This window comes from Bombina bombina, chromosome 2 (assembly GCF_027579735.1).
Source record: "Bombina bombina isolate aBomBom1 chromosome 2, aBomBom1.pri, whole genome shotgun sequence".
Lineage (NCBI taxonomy): Eukaryota > Metazoa > Chordata > Amphibia > Anura > Bombinatoridae > Bombina > Bombina bombina.
The window spans coordinates 366080268-366101266 of record NC_069500.1 but is presented as its reverse complement, the minus strand read 5'-3'; the positions used below and the strand labels follow the sequence as shown (position 1 = coordinate 366101266).

General features: G+C 39.6%; 1 protein-coding gene across 6 annotated transcripts in view; it reads left to right on the top strand.

Annotated features, from left to right (window-relative positions):
• Positions 1–19375, top strand: part of RILPL2 (Rab interacting lysosomal protein like 2) — a 51374-nt gene extending 31999 nt beyond the window's left edge. For all 6 annotated transcript variants that reach the window (XM_053701804.1, XM_053701803.1, XM_053701805.1 and 3 more), the window contains one exon: positions 14794–19375. In XM_053701804.1, the coding sequence (XP_053557779.1) occupies positions 14794–14824 (31 nt within the window). In that variant the 3' untranslated portion in view covers positions 14825–19375. The remainder of the gene's footprint in view (positions 1–14793) is intronic.
• The last annotated feature ends 1624 nt before the right edge of the window (positions 19376–20999 follow it).

Below are 20999 nucleotides of genomic sequence, written 5' to 3'. Positions count from 1 at the left end.
TCCTCCCCCAAATAAGCTACATTGAGTTTTTCCATCCTCCCTCTTTTTAGAGAATTTGTGGGATTTCCTAAAAGCTGTCTGATAATATGGAAAATTAGATTGAAGGGAATTGCCTATGTATTTAAAGTCTTGTTTACTAAATTGGTATCAGTTCTTTAATCTGTCCTATATTAAGTCATAGGAGAAGGGTGGAGAGAGAGAGAGTGGAGGAATGTAATTTCCCTTTACTAGATCTGTCTATGTAAACGGACATTAAGCACTAAGTTCATTTTATAAGAATTGTATTGTTATACCACACCTCCCTCTAGTTATAAGTGCCACCATGTTGAAAACTATCTTTCACTACATTCTAGTGTTGACCTGTTTGTACCTGCAGTGGAACCTAGGTTCCATAATGGGCAGAACCCATGATTAGAAGGAGGTGCAAGAATTGTATTTAGCATTTAATGTCCCTTTAAGAAGGTAGGATTTCTATTTGGGGACACATTATGCAAATGCTTCAGTAAATGGGCCAGTAAATAAATAACATTCTTTGTTTTCAGTGGTTTTCCATATTACACAAACCATTGTGGAGATACAAGAACTGTTGTCTAATTATTTCTACTACTTTATATACGCATATATAATATTTCATTTCAAAACTACGCAGGGGTGGTTTATATGGATTTCTTTCATGTAAATGGCAAGAGTTTATGAGCTAGTGAAGTATGGGATATACATTCCTACCAGTAGGGGGCAAAGTTTCCCAAATCTCAAATGCCTATAAATACACCTCCCACCACACACATACTTCAGTTTTTACAAATTTTGCCTCCTAGGGAGGTGGTGAAGTAAGTTTGTGCTTGATTTTTATGTTTTCTTCTATAATAAGCGCTTCTAAGCATTCTGAAGCCAAATTCCTCTCAGAGTACAGTGTTTGTCAGAGGAATGTGAAGAGAGTAAATGAGAGTATCGCCTGTTATTTTTTATGGTTTCACTCATGGGAAATCTTTTCAACGGTTCTCTGTTATCGGTCGTAGGGATTCATTTCCTACCTCCCTTTTCAGATCGACCATATACTCTTATACCAGTACCTCTGCTGATAGTTTTCATTACTGGTTTGGCTGTCTGCTATATGTGGATGGGTGTCTTCGGTAAGTATGTATCATTATTTAAGATACTCAGCTATGTTTTGTGCTTTATGTATTAATATAAAGTTTTAAATATATGTATTCACTTATATTTGCCATGAGTCAGGTCTATGTGTAATTCCCTTTGCAGTCTAACAGTTTCAGTATGAGAATCATGTTTTAGGAAGTTATTTTTTTTTTTTTTTTTAAATTTACCTGGGGTTTAGTCTTTTTTTTCCAATTTGACTTGTTTTTTCCTTAAATTTCGCCAGCAAATCTAGGCTCGCGAGGGCGCAAAATTCTATTATTTATTGCGTAATTTTTGGTGCGAATATTTTTTGGCACAAATTTGCGTCTATAGTGTCGCACGTTTCATCATTTCCTGCATCTTTATTGACATTAGTTTGGCGCGAAGTTGCGCTTGTTATGACGTGAGTTGCGTAATTTCCAGGTGTTATTTGGCACCAAAAACATTTCACTGCGTTGTGCGTCATACATGGCGCCAGATTTCTTTTTGGTTATATTACCCCACTTCCTTTATGCTCCCTGCTCTCTTTATATTCTAGAGGGCTATGTTGTGTGCTTTTTTGTTGAAAACGCCTTTATTAGCATATGTCAAATAATATAACATTTCAAAACAAAAATACATATGTAAATAACAATACAATTATTTAAATATCTCATACAGTAGTGTTCATTGTATTTAAACCATCTATCCAGAAATAACGGTTTGCTTATTTAGCATATGCATTTTTTCCTATTCCTGAAAATGCTATATGAGGAAATTGGATATTTTGTTTAAATGTTATTTTTTTCTTTTACATTTTGCAAGATGTCTCAGTCTGATCCTGTCTCAGAAGCTACTGTAGGAACCATGCTGTCGGAACACAGTTCTACCGAAGCTAAGTGTTGTAAGCAATCTGAGATTATATCTCCGGCTATATTATGTAACAGTTGTCATGATAAGCTTTTGCATGACGATAATGTTTCTATTAGTACTGTTACAGCGCCTGTTGTTCTTTCAGCATCTAATGTACATGATATCCCTGTGGACATGAAAAATTATATTACTGATGCAATACAGAAGGCTATGTCTGCTATTCCACCTTTTAATAAACGTAAAAGGTCTTTTAAAACTTCTCATAAAACTGATGAAATTTGTGATGACCGACAACATACTGAAATATCCTCATCTGAAGAGGATCTCTCTGCTTCAAAAGATCCTACTTCAGACATTGAAATTGATAAATCTTCTTTTTAAGATTTAATATATTCGGTCTTTGTTGAAAGATGGATTGGTTACTTTGGGTATTGAGGAGTCTGATCCTCTTGATAACAAAACTAGTAAACATTTAAATTCTGTTTTTAAACCTTCTGTGATTACTCCTGAGGTTTTTCCTGTCCCAGATGCGGTTTTTGATGTGATTGCTAAGGAATGGTCTAAGCCTGGTGCTTCTTTTAATCCTTCTTCTAGGTTTAAGAAGTTATATCCTTTACCAGTGACTAATTTGGAGTTTTGGGAAAAAGTCCCTAAGGTTGATGGGGCTATTTCTACTCTTGCCAAACGTACTACTATTCCTATGGAAGATAGTACTTTTTTTAAGGATCCTTTAGATAGGAAGATTGAATCTTATCTAAGGAAAGCTTATTTACATTCTGGCTATATTCTCAGGCCTGCCATTTCTATGACTGATGTTGCGGCTGCATCAACTTTTTGGTTGGATAGCTTAGCACATCAGGAAACAGATCCTGATTTGTCTAGCATTGTTCGTTTGCTTAAACATGCTAATCATTTTATCTGTGATGCTATATTTGATACTATCAAGATTAATGTTAAATCTATGTCTTTAGCTATTCTGGCTAGAAGAGCTTTATGGCATAAATCATGGAATGCTGACATGGTATCTAAATCTAGATTACTATCTCTTTCTTTCCAGGGTAATAATTGATTTGGTTCTCAGTTGGACTCTATTATTTCCACTATCACTGGGGGGAAGGGAGTTTTTTTGCCCCAAGATAAAAAGTCTAAGTGTAAATCTAAAGCTTCTAATCGGTTTTGTTCCCTTCGTCAGAATAGAGAACAGAAAACCACTCCTTCCCCTAAGGACTCTGGCTCCAATTGGAAGCCATCTTCAAGTTGTAATAAATCCAGGCCTTATAAGAAACCAAAGCCAGCCCCTAAGACGGCATGAAGGTGCGGCCCTCAATCCAGTTCAACTGGTGGGGGCAGATTTAAATTATTTCAGAACATTTGGGCAGATTCTGTTTAGAATCAGTGGATTCAGAGCATTGTTTCTCAAGGGCATCGAATAGGTTTCAGAATAAGATCTCCTGTGAGAAGATTCTTTCTCTCTCATGTGCCAACAAATCCTGTGAAAGCTCAGGCTTTTCTGAAGTGTGTTTCAGATCTAGAGCTTTCAGGGGTGATTACACTGCTTCAGGAACAGGGTCTGGGTTTTTATTCAAATCTATTCATTGTCCCAAAGAAAGAAAATTTATTCAGACAATTTCTGGATCTGAAGTTTTTGAATCATTTTATAAGGGTCCCAACTTTTAGGTGTCTATAAGGACTATTCTACCTTTTTGTTCAGCAAGGTCATTACATGTCCACAATAGACTTACAGGACGCTTATCTTCACATTCCGATTCATCTAGATCACTATCGGTTTCTGAGATTCTCTTTTCTAGACAAGCATTACCAATTTGTTGCTCTTCCATTTGGCCTATCAACAGCTCCAAGAATCTTTTCGAAGGTTCTCTGTGCCCTTCTATCTGTAATCGGACAGCAGGGTATTGCAGTGTTTCCTTATTTGGACGATATCTTGGTACTGGCTCAATCTGTTCATATTGCAGAATCTCACACGAATCAACTAGTGTTGTTCCTTCAAAGACATGGTTTGAGGATCAATTTACCAAAGAGTTTCTTGATTCCTCCGACAAGGGTTACCTTTTTAGGTTTCCAGATAGATTCAGTGTCCATGACCCTGTCTTTAACAGACAAGAGACGAATGAAATTGGTTTCAGCCTATCGAAACCTTCGGTCTCGATCATTCCCTTCAGTGGCTATGTGCATGGAAGTTTTAGGTCTCGTGACTGCAGCATCGAACGCGATCCCCTTTGCTCGTTTTCATATGAGACCTCTGCATCTTTCCATGTTGAATCAATGGTGCAGGGATTATACTCAGATATCACAATTGATATTCTTAAATCCCAGCATTCTACTCTCTCTGACTTGGTGGTTAGACCATCATCGTATTATTCAAGGGGCCTCTTTTGTTCGTCCTTCCTGGACTGTAGTCTCAACAGATGCAAGTATTTCAGGTTGGGGAGCTGTCTGCGGGTCTCTGACAGCACAAGGGGTTTGGAATCCTCTAGAGGCGAGGTTACCAATCAATATCTTAGAACTCCGTGCTATTTTCAGGGCTCTTTAGACTTGGCCTCTATTAAAGAGAGAAGTTTTCATTCGCTTTCAGACAGACAATATCACTATGGCATATGTGAATCTTCAGGGAGAGACTTGCAGTCCTTTAGCAATGAAAGAAGTATCACAGATACTTTCATGCGCGGTATCCAACGCTTGTCTAATTTCTGCGATTCATATCCCAGGTGTAGACAATTGGGAAGCGGATTATCTCAGCCGTCAGACTTTGCATCGGGGGAGTGGTCTCTCCTTCCAGATGTGTTTTTTCAGATTGTAGAGATGTGGGGTCTTCCAGAAATAGATCTGATGGCTTCCCATCTAAACAGGAAACTTCCCAGATACCTTTCCAGGTCCAGGGATTCTCAGGCGGAGATGGTGGATGCGTTAACAGTTCCTTGGTCTTACTAACTTGCTTATTTTTTTCCGCCTCTAGTTCTTCTTCCAAGGGTGATCTCCAAGATCATAATGGAACAATCGCATGTGTTTCTGAAATCACCAGCATGGCCTCACAGGTTTTGGGATGCGGATCTTGTCCGGATGTCCAGTTACCAACCTTGGTCACTTCCTTTAACGCCACACCTTCTGTCTCAAGGGCCGTTTTCCATCAGGATCTCAAATCTCTACATTTGAAGGTATAGAATTGAATGTTTAGTGCTTAGTCATAGAGGTTTCTCTGACTCAGTGATCAATACTATGTTGCAGACTCGTAAGTCTGTTTCAAGGAAGATTTATTATCGGGTTTGGAAAACCTATATTTCATGGTGTTCTCATAAATTCTCTTGGCATTCTTTTAGAATTCCTGGAATTTTACTGTTTCTTCAGGCCGGTTTGGATAAAGGTTTGTCTGCAAGTACTTTGAAGGGACAAATCTCTGCTCTTTCTGTTTTATTTCATAGAAAGATTCCTAAACTTCCTGATATTCACTGTTTTGTTCAGACTTTGGTCCATATCAAGCCTGTTATTAAGTCTATTTCTCCTCCATGGAGTCTTAATTTGGTTTTGCAGGCTCCTCCTCCTTTTGAGCCTATGCATTCTTTGGAAATTAAACTACTTTCTTGGAAAGGATTGTTCCTTTTGGCTATCTCTTCTGCTAGAAGAGTTTCTAAATTGTCTGCTCTCATGAGTCTCCTTTTCTGATTTTCCATCAGGAAAAAGCTGTTTTATGGACTTTGTTTCCATTTCTTCCTAAGGTTGTGAATTCTAACAACATTAGTAGGGAAATTGCTGTTCCTTCCTTGTGTCCGAATCCTAAGAATTTGCTTGAAAAATCGTTACACTCTTTGGATGTGGTAAGGGCTTTAAAATACTATGTTGAGGCTACTAAGGATTTCAGGAAGACTTCTAGTCTATTTGTTGTCTTTTCTGGTTCTAGGAAAGGTCAGAAAGCCTCAGAGAATTACAGCTTATTCTACTAGATCAGTTGCCACTTCTTGGGCTTTTAAGAATGAAGCTTCAGTTGATCAGATTTGCAAAGCAGCAACTTGGTCTTCTTTGCATACATTTACAAAATTTTACCATTTTGATATATTTGCTTCCAGGGCCGCCACTAGAAATTTTGGGGCCCCTGACTTAACCATTGATCAGGCCCCCCCCCCCCCCCCCCCTTGACATGTGCAATTTTTGACCAAGTGACTAAAACGTATATGCACTTTATTCTTAAGTGCCTATTTAAACTTGGAAATGTTGTAAAGGTAGTTGCAAACACACAGACACACTCCCCCCCGCCCCCTTTGACATGTGCAATTTTTGACCAAGTGACTAAAACGTATATGCACTTTATTCTTAAGTGTCTATTTAAACTTGGAAATGTTGTAAAGGAAGTAACATACAAACACACAGACACACTCATATACTGAAACACACACACTCACACGGAAGGATTCACATATAGACACTCTAGCAGACATACAAAGAAACACACTCAGACACCCAAACAGACACTGACATTGACCTGACAAGTAATGAGGTAGACTACAGTTTTGGAAAAAAAGAGATTTAGAAAGCAAAATATGGAGTTCTGATTATCTTTTTGTAAAGGAAGATGTCAACTAAATGATGACAACAGCATGCAGTGGCTGAATGGAAGGGCCCTGAACTGCCTAAACAATAATTTAAAGGTTAAATGGTGGATTAGGTGACTTCCGGAAAGGTCTCATTAGTCTCAAAGTCTGTAGAAAGATGTGAATAATCAGTAGTAAGGTCAAAATGTCCTAAAAAGGAACAGACAATGGACACACACACACTCAAACACAAACTTGCACATACACCCAAGGAAACGCCGACAGAAACAGCCTCAGAAAACACACAGACATACACACAGAGACAACCACATAAAACACAGAAAGACATATACATTTACACACCCTCACTGAGACATCCACAGAAAACACACAAAGACATACACACACCCTCACAGAGACACCCACAGAAAACACACACCCTCACAGAGACATCCACAGAAAACACAGACATACACACCCACCCTCATAGAGGCATCCAGATAAAATACACAAAGACAAACATACACACATCCTCACAGAGACACCCATAGAAAAAGCACAAAGACATATGCACACACCCTCACATACATCCACAGAAAATGCACAGACATACACACCCACCCTCACAGAGAGACCCACAGAATAAAAATACATACACACTCATAGAGACACAAACCAAAGCACAAAGACATAAACACAGACACCCACATAAACACTCACAGGAGGAAACATTTATGCACCTTGCATCCCCTAAATCAACAGTGTGTGACATGCATGATAAAAAATGCAGAAATTAAGAGATCAATTTTTAAAGAATCATATTTGTACATGTGCAAACAAAAATAATTCTGTGAATTCAAAATAGTACATTAATGATCTGAGTAGATGGCTAGATAAAGAAAAGTACTTTTAAAAGGTTGACAGTTTGTTTTTTCCCCATTTTCCCCAACCAAGAGCACAACTTCAAATATAGTGTACAAATGTTCCCATCTGTCAGCTGTACTTATGGGTTTTGAAAATGCTGTACTCTATATGGTCTTGGTGGAACCATAATCTGTGGTACTCATACCATTAGATCTGGTTAAATGCAGGATTTAGGCTTGTTGGTATGTTTTTCAAAATTAAGCCAGCTGTGGAGTTAACCTGTCTCATTTCAAATTAAAAAAATGCATATCTGCCAAAAGGGCACCTGCCATTTGTGTATTGAGGAGGAAACCTTTCTGCATGGTTTTAAATATAGAAATTCTACAGCATTGTCAAATAATCATAAATACACTGCTGCTAAAAAAATTGTTTTTATGGACCCCTGGCCCCACCATACAACTACTGCCACAGTGAAGTTACAATCCGACATTGCACAAAGAAACATAAAACACTTGCTAAGTAATTCCAACCTCCTCTGCAAATGAAAGTGATCAGCCGTCTGACTCAGGCACACACTGTACAAACAAAGTGCCAAGTCTGTCTCACAATGTGCATTATAGTGGTTTAGTGCACACTGAGAAATCCTCTCAAATGCTAATACTTTACTCCTTGCAATAACATTTCCCATGCTCAATTAGCACTCTGCTGTAGTACCCACTGCTGTAGCCCACCTGGCCCATTGGGCTCCTGACAGGAGTCACCCCTGTCACACCCTGATGGCGGCCCTGTTTGCTTCTTCTGAAGCAGTTTTTTGTAGAAAAGTTCTTCAGGCAGCTGTCTAAGGTTGATTCTTCTGTTTATAAGAACTTATTTTGTGGATTTAATTTCTCAGCAGAAATAGCTGTTTCTCTTGTTAAGTGTAGTCAGTCTACGGGTCATCCATTACTTATGGAATATATCTCTTCCTAACAGGAAGCTGCAAGAGGATCACCCAAGCAGAGCTGCTATATAGCTCCTCCCCTCACATGTCATATTCAGTCATTCTCTTGCAGCCTAACTAAAGATAGGTCGCTGTGAGAGGTCTGTGGTGTTTTTTAACTTAGTTTATTTCTTCAATCAAAAGTTTGTTATTTTAAATGGCACCGGAGTGTGCTGTTTGTTCTCAGGCAGCATTAGAAGAAGAATCTGCCTGCGTTTTCTATGATCTTAGCAGACGTAACTAAGATCCACTGGCTGTTCTCATCTGAGGAGTGAGGTAACTTCAGAAAAGGGGAATAGCATGCAGGGCCCCCCTGCAAACGAGGTATGTGCAGTAAATTATTTTTCTGAGGAATGGAATTGACTGAGAAAATACTGCTGATACCAATGTAGCGTAAGTTCAGCCTTAAATGCAGTGATAGCGACTGGTATTAGGCTGATGAGTGTGTGTACACTGAATGTATTTTTCTAAGGAATGGAATTGACTCTGAAAATACTGTTAATACTGAAATAATGTATGAGCCTTAACTGCAGTAAAAGCGACTGGTAGCAGGCTTATTAATAACACTTCATAACTTTTAAAATGTATGTTCAAAACGTTTAATGGCATGTTAATCGTTTTTTGTGAGGTACTTGGTGATAAAACTTATTGGGGCATGATTTTTACCACATGGCCATCTTTGTTTTCTGCATAGAAACAGTTTTCTGAGCTTCCCCACTGTTGTAATATGAGTGGGAGGGGCCTATTTTAGCGCTTTTTTTCGCAGTAAAAATTCAGTCACAATCTGTCTACTTCATCCTCCATGATCCAGATCGTCTCTAGAGAGCTCAGGGGTCTTCAAAATTCATTTTGAGGGAGGTAATCAGTCACAGCAGACCTATGACAGTGTGTTTTGACTGTGTTAAAAACGTTAATTATTAAATTGTTATCCGTTTTTGGGTATTAAGGGGTTAATCATCCATTTGCTGGTGGGTGCAATCCTTTGATAACTTAATACATTTACTGTGAAAAATTGGTTGCTATAACTATTTTGGTTCATTGTTATTTCAACTGTGACAGCTTTTTGTGCTTCTTAAAGGCACAGTAGCGTTTTTTATATTGCTTGTAAATTTATTTAGAAAAGTATTTCCAAGCTTGCTAGTCTCATTGCTAGTCTGTTTAAACATGTATGACTCAGATGAATCTCTTTGTTCACTATGTTTAAAGGCCAATGTGGAGCCCAATAGAAATTTGTGTACTAATTGCATTGATGTTACTTTAAATAAAAGTCAATCTTAAAATGTAAAGAAATTATCACCAGACAACGAGGGGGAAGTTATGCCGACTAACTCTCCTCATGTGTCAGTACCTTCGCCTCCCTCTCAGGAGGTGCGTGATTTTGTGGCGCCAAGTACATCAGGGAGGCCCTTACAAATCACTTTGCAAGACATGGCTACTGTTATGACAGAAGTATTATCTAAATTGCCAGAATTAAGAGGCAAGCGCGATAGCTCTGTGTTAAGGACAGAGCGCGTGGATGAGGTGAGAGCCATGTCAGATACTGCGTCACAGTTTGCAGAACATGAAGACGGAGAGCTTCATTCTGTGGGTGACGGATCTGATCCAGGGAGACTGGATTCAGAGATTTCTAATTTTAAATTTAAGCTTGAGAACCTCCGCATATTGCTAGGGGAGGTATTAGCGGCTCTGAATGATTGTAACACGGTTGCAATTCCAGAAAAATTATGTAGGTTGGATAGATACTATGCGGTACCGGTGTGTACTGACGTGTTTCCTATACCTAAAAGGCTTACAGAGATTATTAGCAAGGAGTGGGATAGACCTGGTGTGCCTTTTTCCCCTCCTCCCATATTTAGGAAAATGTTTCCTATAGACGCCACCACACAAGACTTATGGCAGACGGTCCCTAAGGTGGAGGGAGCAGTTTCTACTTTAGCTAAGCGTACCACTATCCCGGTGGAGCATAGTTGTGCCTTTTCAGATCCAATGGATAAGAAATTAGAGGGTTACCTTAAGAAAATGTTTGTTCAACAAGGTTTTATCTTACAGCCCCTTGCATGCATTGCGCCTGTCACTGCTGCAGCGGCATTCTGGTTTGAGTCTCTGGAAGAGGCCATTCGCACAGCTCCATTGGATGAAATTATGAACAAGCTTAAAGCACTTAAGCTAGCTAACGCATTTGTTTCTGATGCCGTCGTACATTTAACCAAACTTACGGCTAAGAACTCCGGATTCGCCATCCAAGCGCGCAGAGCGCTATGGCTTAAATCCTGGTCAGCTGACGTGACTTCTAAATCGAATTGCTTAATATTCCTTTCAAAGGGCAGACCTTATTCGGGCCCGGCTTGAAAGAAATTATAGCTGACATTACGGGAGGTAAGGGCCATGCTGTACCTCAGGACAGGGCCAAATCAAAGGCCAAACAGTCTAATTTTCGTGCCTTTCGTAACTTCAAGGCAGGAGCAGCATCAACTTCCTCAGCTCCAAAACAGGAAGGAGCTGTTGCTCGTTACAGACAGGGCTGGAAAGTTAACCAGTCCTGGAACAAGGGCAAGCAGGCCAAGAAACCTGCTGCTGCCCCTAAGACAGCATGAAGAGAGGGCCCCCTATCCGGAAACAGATCTAGTGGGGGGCAGACTTTCTCTCTTCGCCCAGGCTTGGGCAAGAGATGTCCAGGATCCCTGGGCGTTGGAGATCATATCTCAGGGATATCTCCTGGACTTGAAATCTCCCTCGTGGAGGAGAAGTTTTGATCTTTCAAGGTTATCAGCAAACCAAATAAAGAAAGAGGCGTTTCTACGCTGTGTACAAGACCTCTTACTAATGGGGTGATCCACCCAGTTCCGCGGACGGAACACGGGCAAGGATTCTATTCAAATCTATTTGTGGTTCCCAAGAAAGAGGGAACCTTCAGACCAATCTTGGACTTAAAAATCCTAAACAAATTCCTAAGAGTTCCATCATTCAAAATGGAAACTATTCGAACCATCCTTCCCATGATCCAAGAGGGTCAGTACATGACCACAGTGGACTTAAAGGATGCCTACCTTCACATACCGATTCACAAGGATCATTATCGGTACCTAAGATTTGCTTTCCTAGACAGGCATTACCAGTTTGTAGCTCTTCCCTTCGGATTAGCTACGGCTCCAAGAATCTTTACAAAAGTTCTGGGCTCACTTCTGGCGGTACTAAGACCGCGAGGCATAGCGGTGACTCCGTACCTAGACGACATTCTGATACAAGCGTCAAGTTTTCAAACTGCCAAGTCTCATACAGAGATAGTTCTGGCATTTCTGAGGTCGCATGGGTGGAAGGTGAACGTGGAAAAGAGTTCTCTATTACCACTTACAAGGGTTCCCTTTCTAGGGACTCTTATAGATTCTGTAGAGATGAAAATTTACCTGACGGAGGCCAGGTTATCAAAACTTCTAAATGCTTGCCGTGTCCTTCATTCCATTCCACACCCGTCAGTAGCTCAGTGCATGGAAGTAATCGGCTTAATGGTAGCGGCAATGGACATAGTACCATTTGCGCGCCTGCATCTCAGACCGCTGCAATTGTGCATGCTAAGTCAGTGGAATGGGGATTACTCAGATTTGTCCCCCCTGCTAAATCTGGATCAAGAGACCAGAGATTCTCTTCTATGGTGGCTTTCTCGGCCACATCTGTCCAAGGGGATGACCTTTCGCAGGCCAGATTGGACGATTGTAACAACAGACTCCAGCCTTCTAGGCTGGGGCGCAGTCTGGAACTCCCTGAAGGCTCAGGGACTATGGACTCAGGAGGAGAAACTCCTCCCAATAAATATTCTGGAATTAAGAGCAATATTCAATGCTCTCCTAGCTTGGCCTCAGTTAGCAACTCTGAGGTTCATCAGATTTCAGTCGGACAACATCACGACTGTGGCTTACATCATCCATCAAGGGGGAACCAGAAGTTCCCTAGCGATGTTGGAAGTCTCAAAGATAATTCGCTGGGCAGAGTCTCACTCTTGCCACCTGTCAGCGATTTACATCCCAGGCGTGGAGAACTGGGAGGCGGATTTTCTAAGTCGCCAGACTTTTCATCCGGGGGAGTGGGAACTTCATCCGGAGGTCTTTGCTCAACTGATTCATCGTTGGGGCAAACCAGATCTGGATCTCATGGCGTCTCGCCAGAACGCCAAGCTTCCTTGTTACGGATCCAGGTCCAGGGACCCGGGAGCGGTGCTGATAGATGCTCTGACAGCCCCTTGGGTCTTCAACATGGCTTATGTGTTTCCACCATTTCCGATGCTTCCTCGTTTGATTGCCAAGATCAAACAGGAGAGAGCTTTGGTGATTCTGATAGCGCCTGCGTGGCCACGCAGGACCTGGTATGCAGACCTAGTGGACATGTCGTCCTGCCCACCGTGGTCTCTGCCTCTGAGACAGGACCTTCTAATTCAGGGTCCTTTCAACCATCCAAATCTAATTTCTCTGAGGCTGACTGCATGGAGATTGAACGCTTGATTCTATCAAAGCGTGGCTTCTCGGAGTCGGTTATTGATACCTTAATACAGGCTAGGAAGCCTGTTACCAGAAGAATTTACCATAAGATATGGCGTAAATATTTATATTGGTGCGAATCCAAGAGTTACTCATGGAGTAAGGTTAGGATTCCTAGGATGTTTAGAAAAGGGCTTATCTGCTAGTTCGTTAAAGGGACAGATTTCTGCTCTGTCTATTCTTCTACACAAACGTCTGGCAGAAGTTCCAGACGTTCAGGCTTTTTGTCAGGCTTTAGCTAGGATTAAGCCTGTGTTTAAGACTGTTGCTCCGCCGTGGAGCTTAAACTTAGTTCTTAACGTTCTTCAAGGCGTTCCATTTGAACCCCTTCATTCCATTGATATCAAGCTGTTATCCTGGAAGGTTCTGTTTTTGATGGCTATTTCCTCGGCTCGAAGAGTCTCTGAGTTATCTGCCTTACATTGTGATTCTCCTTATCTGATTTTTCATTCAGACAAGGTAGTTCTGCGTACTAAACCTGGGTTCTTACCTAAGGTAGTTACTAACAGGAATATCAATCAAGAGATTGTTGTTCCATCACTGTTTCCTAACCCTTCTTCAAAGAAAGAACGACTTTTGCATAATCTGGACGTAGTCCGTGCCCTGAAGTTCTATTTGCAGGCAACTAAAGATTTTCGTCAAACTTCTTCCCTGTTTGTCATTTACTCGGGACAGAGAAGAGGTCAAAAGGCTTCGGCTACCTCTCTCTCTTTTTGGCTTCGTAGCATAATACGTTTAGCCTATGAGACTGCTGGACAGCAGCCTCCTGAAAGGATTACAGCTCATTCTACTAGAGCTGTGGCTTCCACCTGGGCCTTTAAAAATGAGGCCTCTGTTGAACAGATTTGCAAGGCTGCAACTTGGTCTTCACTTCACACTTTTTCAAAATTTTATAAATTTGACACTTTTGCTTCTTCGGAGGCTATTTTTGGGAGAAAGGTGCTTCAGGCAGTGGTTCCTTCTGTTTAAGGTTCCTGCCTTGTCCCTCCCTTCATCCGTGTACTTTAGCTTTGGTATTGGTATTCCATAAGTAATGGATGACCCGTGGACTGACTACACTTAACAAGAGAAAACATAATTTATGCTTACCTGATAAATTTATTTCTCTTGTAGTGTAGTCAGTCCACGGCCCGCCCTGTCTTTAAGGCAGATCTAAAGTTTAATTAAACTCCAGTCACCACTGCACCCTATGGTTTCTCCTTTCTCGTCTGGTTTTGGTCGAATGACTGAATATGACATGTGAGGGGAGGAGCTATATAGCAGCTCTGCTTGGGTGATCCTCTTGCAGCTTCCTGTTAGGAAGAGATATATTCCATAAGTAATGGATGACCCGTGGACTGACTACACTACAAGAGAAATAAATTTATCAGGTAAGCATAAATTATGTTTTTTATTTTATTCCTCCCTCTCTAGTGACTCTTCTGTGGACCTCCACATCTTGGGTATTTTATCCCATACGTCACTAGCTCATGGACTCTTGCTATTTACATGAAAGAAAACCTAATTTATGTAAGAACTTACCTGATAAATTCATTTCTTTCATAATGGCAAGAGTCCATGAGGTCCACCCTGTTTTTGGCGGTTATATTATTTTTGTATAAAAGCACAATATTATTTTCCAGTTCCTCTTTTTTTATATGCTTTTTTTACTCCTTTTTACACCTCACTACTAGGCTATACGTTAAACTGAAGTATGTGTGTGGGGGGAGGTGTATTTATAGGTATTTGAGGTTTGGGAAACTTTGCCCCCTCCTCGTAGGAATGTATATCCCATACGTCACTAGCTCATGGACTCTTGCCATTATGAAAGAAATTAATTTATTAGGTAAGTTCTTACATAAATTATGTTTTTGTCTGTACTAATTGTGTTTCTTTTTGTTCCACCAAACAGGTTTTCCTTTAAACAGGAGAAGCATACGTAGTGAAGAATGCTGCCTTTATTTTTATGGATACAATTTTTATTGTCATATTTTTTTTAGCTGTGCTTAAGGAAGTTATGAACATTTTCTTTACTTTGTGATCCTAAACAGAGTTTATTATGCGCAACCTGCTTTCTTCTACCTTGCACTGATTTTTCTAAAAAGGGATTTTTATATTTTGTCATTTTGAAATGAAGGATATGGGCATGTATTGCCTGTCTATAAGACATAGGTTATATTCTCATGTACATTTGCTGCTCATCTAGTGTATTAATAACCTATTTTAGTCAGCAGTAGAATGTTTATGAGACCAAATCTTTCCATACCTTTGCACATCTGAGCAAAGCATATCTGCACATTTATAGAGTTTGTGTATTTTTTCTAAATAAAGCTGGGCTTATGTCTTTGCTAATACTTTACTAATCACATAAAACCCAATCATCGCCTTTTGGATGACCAACCTTACCATCTTAAAGATGACTTCTCTTGTCGCTCTCCTCATTCATAGTGAATGTCCATCACAGGATGGAAGATGAGGGTAGGGACCCTGCTATGTATAGTAATGTCTTTATATTATTTCTGATTATCTTGACTTACCCTGCTTATACTTAACAGGTGCATTTAGTACAAAGCAGTGCAAATACTGAATGGGACAAAAGGACATAAATAAATTAATATGCTACATAGATTGTATTAAGATAAAACAGAATTGAAAGTCTTGCTTCAAACTTTGCAGAGGTGTATTAATGGACATCTAACGTTTAGTGAGAAAGTGTTATGAGTGTTCAAAACTGCTGCCTGACGAAGCACAGCTGGTGATTCAACTTCTTTCATTACCCAGAAGGCTGAGTCTTTCAGGATTTAGAACACCTTTTAACTTGCATGTCTTATCAATGTACTATACTTTTCAAGTCAAAATCATAGATTTTGCGTAGGATTAGTGTCATCGTGGGTTAACAGTCCATTTGTTTTTCACTGCATAGGATTTACAAAATAGCATAGACCTCTTACAACTTCTAACGTTTAATGGTTAAACATTCATGGTCGTGTAAAAATGTAAATACCACCTTAATCTTATGAAATATATATACACATATATAATATAGCATAGCTGTTACTATGTTTGTAACCAGCTTTCCCAAAATGTTTATCAAGCCTCTGGTGTCCTGATCTTCTGAGATGAGACACTATACCATCTGGCATTTATCAAAATGTATTAGCCATAACTCTAATGAAGTTATAAAACCTGCTATGTCAGAACTTGCTCTTTCTTCTCTGAAGTGGCCATGAAAAGTATATCATCCAGAGTTAAAAAAAAAAAATTATAGCATCTTCGTAATTTCTGTAATTCGTGACATTCAGAGGTACTGCACATGACTGTTTGCCACTGAAATATGAAAGTAGCAACCCTGAGACGTGTATAAACCAGAAACACCTTCACAAGGATTCATTTCATAAGTGATTCTGTGTAGATTAGAATTGTCTTTTTTTTTTTTTAAATAATAAAACTGGTGTTTGTGGATTTTATGGACGAGTATGTCCCCATGGATGTGGAAATGAGGCAGAAATATATATTTTCTCTTTTTGAAATTATATTGAGTTCCTATTGATCTGAATTTTGCTGTACCTAGATGTTTCTAAAGTGAAACAAGTATGCTCCTGGAAGAAAAGATGTTGGTGTGCTTCGGAGGGACAACTAAGACTTGCTGTATGTTTTTGCTTGTACATGTGACCAACGTTGGGATAGAGACAAAATATAATATGTACATTAATTACTTTACCTACAAATGTATACTGCCTTGCCATTAACCCTTTCTTTTAAGTTTCCGAATTGTAAAGATCTTACTCCCCCCACACATTTCCTTCTATGGTTGTATCTATATCTATTGTTGCTTTGGTAAAATGCAAAAGTGCACAGAGATTAGCTGGAGCATGACTAAAAGCTGTGAACTCAGTTGAAATACAATGCCTGTGTCTAATAGATGGTATATACTACTTGGGTAAAACATAGTAGTATCTACTAAATAGATTTAAGGTGCAGTTATATGTTTTAATAATTAGCATACAAGCAGTCACAAAAATAAGTAAATGTAGACATAAAGAGAGAGAAGGGACTTCTATAAACTGCAAGTCCAAAGCATGACCTAGGCTCCACTGCCATAAAACACAATTCCTACTCCACTGGATTATCAGTTACATGCATTTTGTTGACAAAGCTTTGTGCCAGCCCTGTTGGGAAGAGTGAAACCCATCATTACTGGCCATTACATCACCAAGCAACGCCCATCTAACTGGTGGAATGACATGGATTGAGTAGCAGCTCTATGGTAGAGTGAATTGAAACAAGGAGGTGTTGCATTTCAAAGAGCTCAGCTTGTGGATAACATGGAGCCAAAGTTTTGGAAGTAATCCCCAGAGTAGAATGTGTTAGGCCAGCTGCACCCAGGTATCATATTGAGTTAATAATAATAGCAACTCTGTGGGACTGAGCAAGTAAATATCCGCAATACTTCCATTAATAACTGTGTGTTGAGATGTATTCTGATGCATGTATTGTACAAGTGTTTGGTGACTCAACTTATACTTTACGCTCATTAGGAGTTCAATTTATCGTTCTGCTTTACTTACCTGTTTGGTGTTAATTACTGTACTATCAATGTGTAACTGAAAATCCAGTGCAGTATGACTTGTGGTTTTTTTATGGCAGTGCAGCCCGAGTCTCGCTTTGGACTTAAAGTTGTTTATATAAGTGCCTTCTCTTTTATGTCTAAAATTTGTAAAACATTCCTAGTACCCTGTACAATCTGCTATTCATTAAAGGCTACAAATGGCTGCAGTTTGGGGTTTTCGGCTTACTGGTGACAGATTTATTAGAAAATGTCACAAACCACAGGCATGCTAGACATTTAAATAACAAATTGCACATCTAGTACCATGTGGTAAAAAGACACCTGAATAATCAATGGGAAAACTAGTTACAGCAGCATCTACTTTAGCAGGGGTTGACCTATTGCTAATAATGTGAGTTTCTACAGGTGCAGGTTGGATAAAGAGCACGTGGACAGACCTAGTCCTGCCCCTTAGCTTGGTGTCCCAAATTTTTAAAAGGGAAAATACTTCATAAGACGTATGCAACAAACAGCACTCTATATACACACCCCATACTAACTTCCCTCTAGTCATGGGTGCCAGCTAGCTTTCACTGCATTCTAGTGCTGATGTATTTGCCTACCTGCAGTAAAACCTAGGTTCTAAAATGTCAGCACCTATAATTGTAAGGGTGCATCAAATGTATTTAGTGTTTAATGTCCCTTTGAGTAATATTTGATCATGAAATTCCAATGACTTTTTTATGTACAAGTGTATTTATGATAAGACACAGCAGGTGGTTGATTAATCGTATCTTGAATGCAACAACAGCTAGAAGCAGTTTTGCAGCGATACTACTGTTCTTGGCACGAGAAGTTCTTTATTTAGAGGTCTGCGTTTCTACTAGCATTTTAGCTGCAATTCGTATTGGCTTGTTTCAGATGAGTTGGAGGGTATTTGTGTTCACTTTGTGAAAAAAGTAGCAGTATATTGGCCCCAAAATATAGTTTACAGGTGATACTCATTATCCAGACTCATAACACTGAAAGACAAGCTGAAAACAACGAAGAATGGGATTTCTGTGCCTCAGCAAGATCTAGCTGCAACTGCTTAAAGTGAATGTAAATTTTCCGGTTGTTAATAATAAATATTCATTCATCCTAGCTGTATTAGCCAAACCGCATTGGTTTTTTATTAAAAAGTTCAAAATCAACGATTATATTGGAGTTTTATACTTAGCTCTGTTTTTGCTTTCAGCTCCTCCCATCCATTACTTCCCTGTTTCCTTCCTCATCACGTCTAGAGCGGTCCCACCCGCTCTATGACGTATTAGCAATGCTCGTTCACGGTGTCTTATTTTTGTGCGCATGCGTTTAATTTTAACTGACTGATTTGCGCATGCGTTAGTCAACATCATTGCGATCGTAATAATGTAATTTGCATGCGTACTGAGCGGTGATGTTCTCTAAGCTACATAGCTTACACCTGGCTTTTTATGCACATGCGAACAGCGTGAACGCGCAGCGCTTCGAAATCCAGGTGGTTGGTTTACACATGCGCATAAAGAAAAAATGACTTTTGGGAATAGGGGCTGGACGCCACGGGGTATGGAAGATAATTAGTTGGGTAAAGTGTCAATCAAAGTACTAAAAGCGGAACAAAATGGCGGGCGGAGGGAGAGAGCAAGATAAGTATAAAAATAGATCGAATATAATGTATTTATAAAAACGATGATTTAAACTTATGCTATTTTTTGGAGCTCAAGCTTTTCTGTACTATATGTGACTTTACATCCACTTTAATTTCAAAACATTAAAAAAAATTATTAACTTGGGTTATTTTTTTTCCTTTATTTAAATAAATAAAAAAAAGTTTGGATACAATATATTTTCAAAAGTATTGTGTGCAATATATAAACTGGATGTTTGTTTTACGTTCTGCAAATTAAAAATGTTTATAATGTAACAGGTGAAGTGGTGTTTTTTCTTCCATAACTTTAGCCTGCAATCATACTCTAGTGTAAAACTAGTACATTATCTAACAGGAGCAATGCAGAGTTACAAGTCAGTGTAGCATTATTATACTGCAGGTTATACCTGGCCAATATTCAAAGTGAATTCCTTTTTTTTCTGTTAAGTAAAAAGTCACACTTACCTTTTATCAGATATGTTTATAGCATTTTTTTATTTTTATTTTTTAACAGAGAATGACATTTTCAATGTGACTGTACTTTTGGTATCCTTTGTTTAAAAGCATATGCACTACTAAGAGCTAGCTGCTAATTGGTTACCACACAGATAAGGCTGATATTGGTTCCATAGGGGCCTGATTTTCTAATGTTCTCTGGTCAGATTAAATTTTATAAGGATGCAATAGATACATTTTAATGGCACAAAGTATATGCTTGCTGGATTTTAACAATTAAAAACTGCAACAGGGCTGAACTTTACAAAGGTACTAACAGAAAATCAATCAAGGAAGCACCTTTGTCAGGTTGAGCCCTGTTGTTTTTCTACTAGTTACGTTTTAATAGCACAAAGTATCCCTGCTGGATTGTATCTATTTTCGCATTGCAATAGTTGTTCAGAGCCGTAGGCCACACTTCTTATATCCTATGTGGCCCACAGTCATATGACCTGACTGCCACATACAGAAGTGCCTAAGACATGTTACCTTGGAGGGACGCTGAGTGGAGCACCACAGCCTCAGGCGCCATCTGCAAGTTGTGGAACTTGGGGATCCAAAGATCCAGTTGCATGTGAACCTTGCTTACCATCCACATGCAACTACAGTAAATAGTCACACTGATACTTGGCACTACTGAATACTAGTTACACATAATACAACATTACTTTTCTACTCTTATCTCTACTCTTTCTTCAAACCCAAAACGTCTGTTCTCCACATTCAATACTCATCTCTGCCCACCCCTACCTCCCACTACAACTTCTCTCTCAGCTCAAGATTTTGCCAGCTACTTCAACAACAAAAACATAAAATATGCTTACCAGATAATTTTCTTTCCTTCTGTATGGGAAGAGTCCACAGCTGCATTCCTTACTTGTGGGAAATACTGAACCTGGCCACCAGAAGGAGGCAAAGACACCCCAGCCAAAGTCTTAAATACCTCCCCCACAACCCCAGTAGGAGAAAAATCGGGGTGAAAAAGGTGCCAGAAGAATAAATTTAGGGCCGTCCATCGGAGATCACGGGCAGGAGCTGTGGACTCTTCCCATACAGAAGGAAAGGAAATTATCTGCTAAGCATAATTTATGTTTTCCTTCTTAATATGGGAAGAGTCCACAGCTGCATTCCTTACTTGTGGAAACATATACCCAAGCTCTAGAGTACACAGAATGCTAACAGGAGGGAAAAGAGAGAGCCGGCCCTTAATCTGAGGGCACCACAGCCAGCAAAACCTCTCTCCTGAAGGCTGCTTCAGCAGAAGCAAAAACATCAAACTTGTAAAATTAGGAAAAAGTATGTAAGGAGGAACAGGTAGCCGCCTTACAGATCTGATCCATAGAGACCTTATTTCTCTTGTAAGGTGTATCCAGTCCACGGATCATCCATTACTTGTGGGATATTC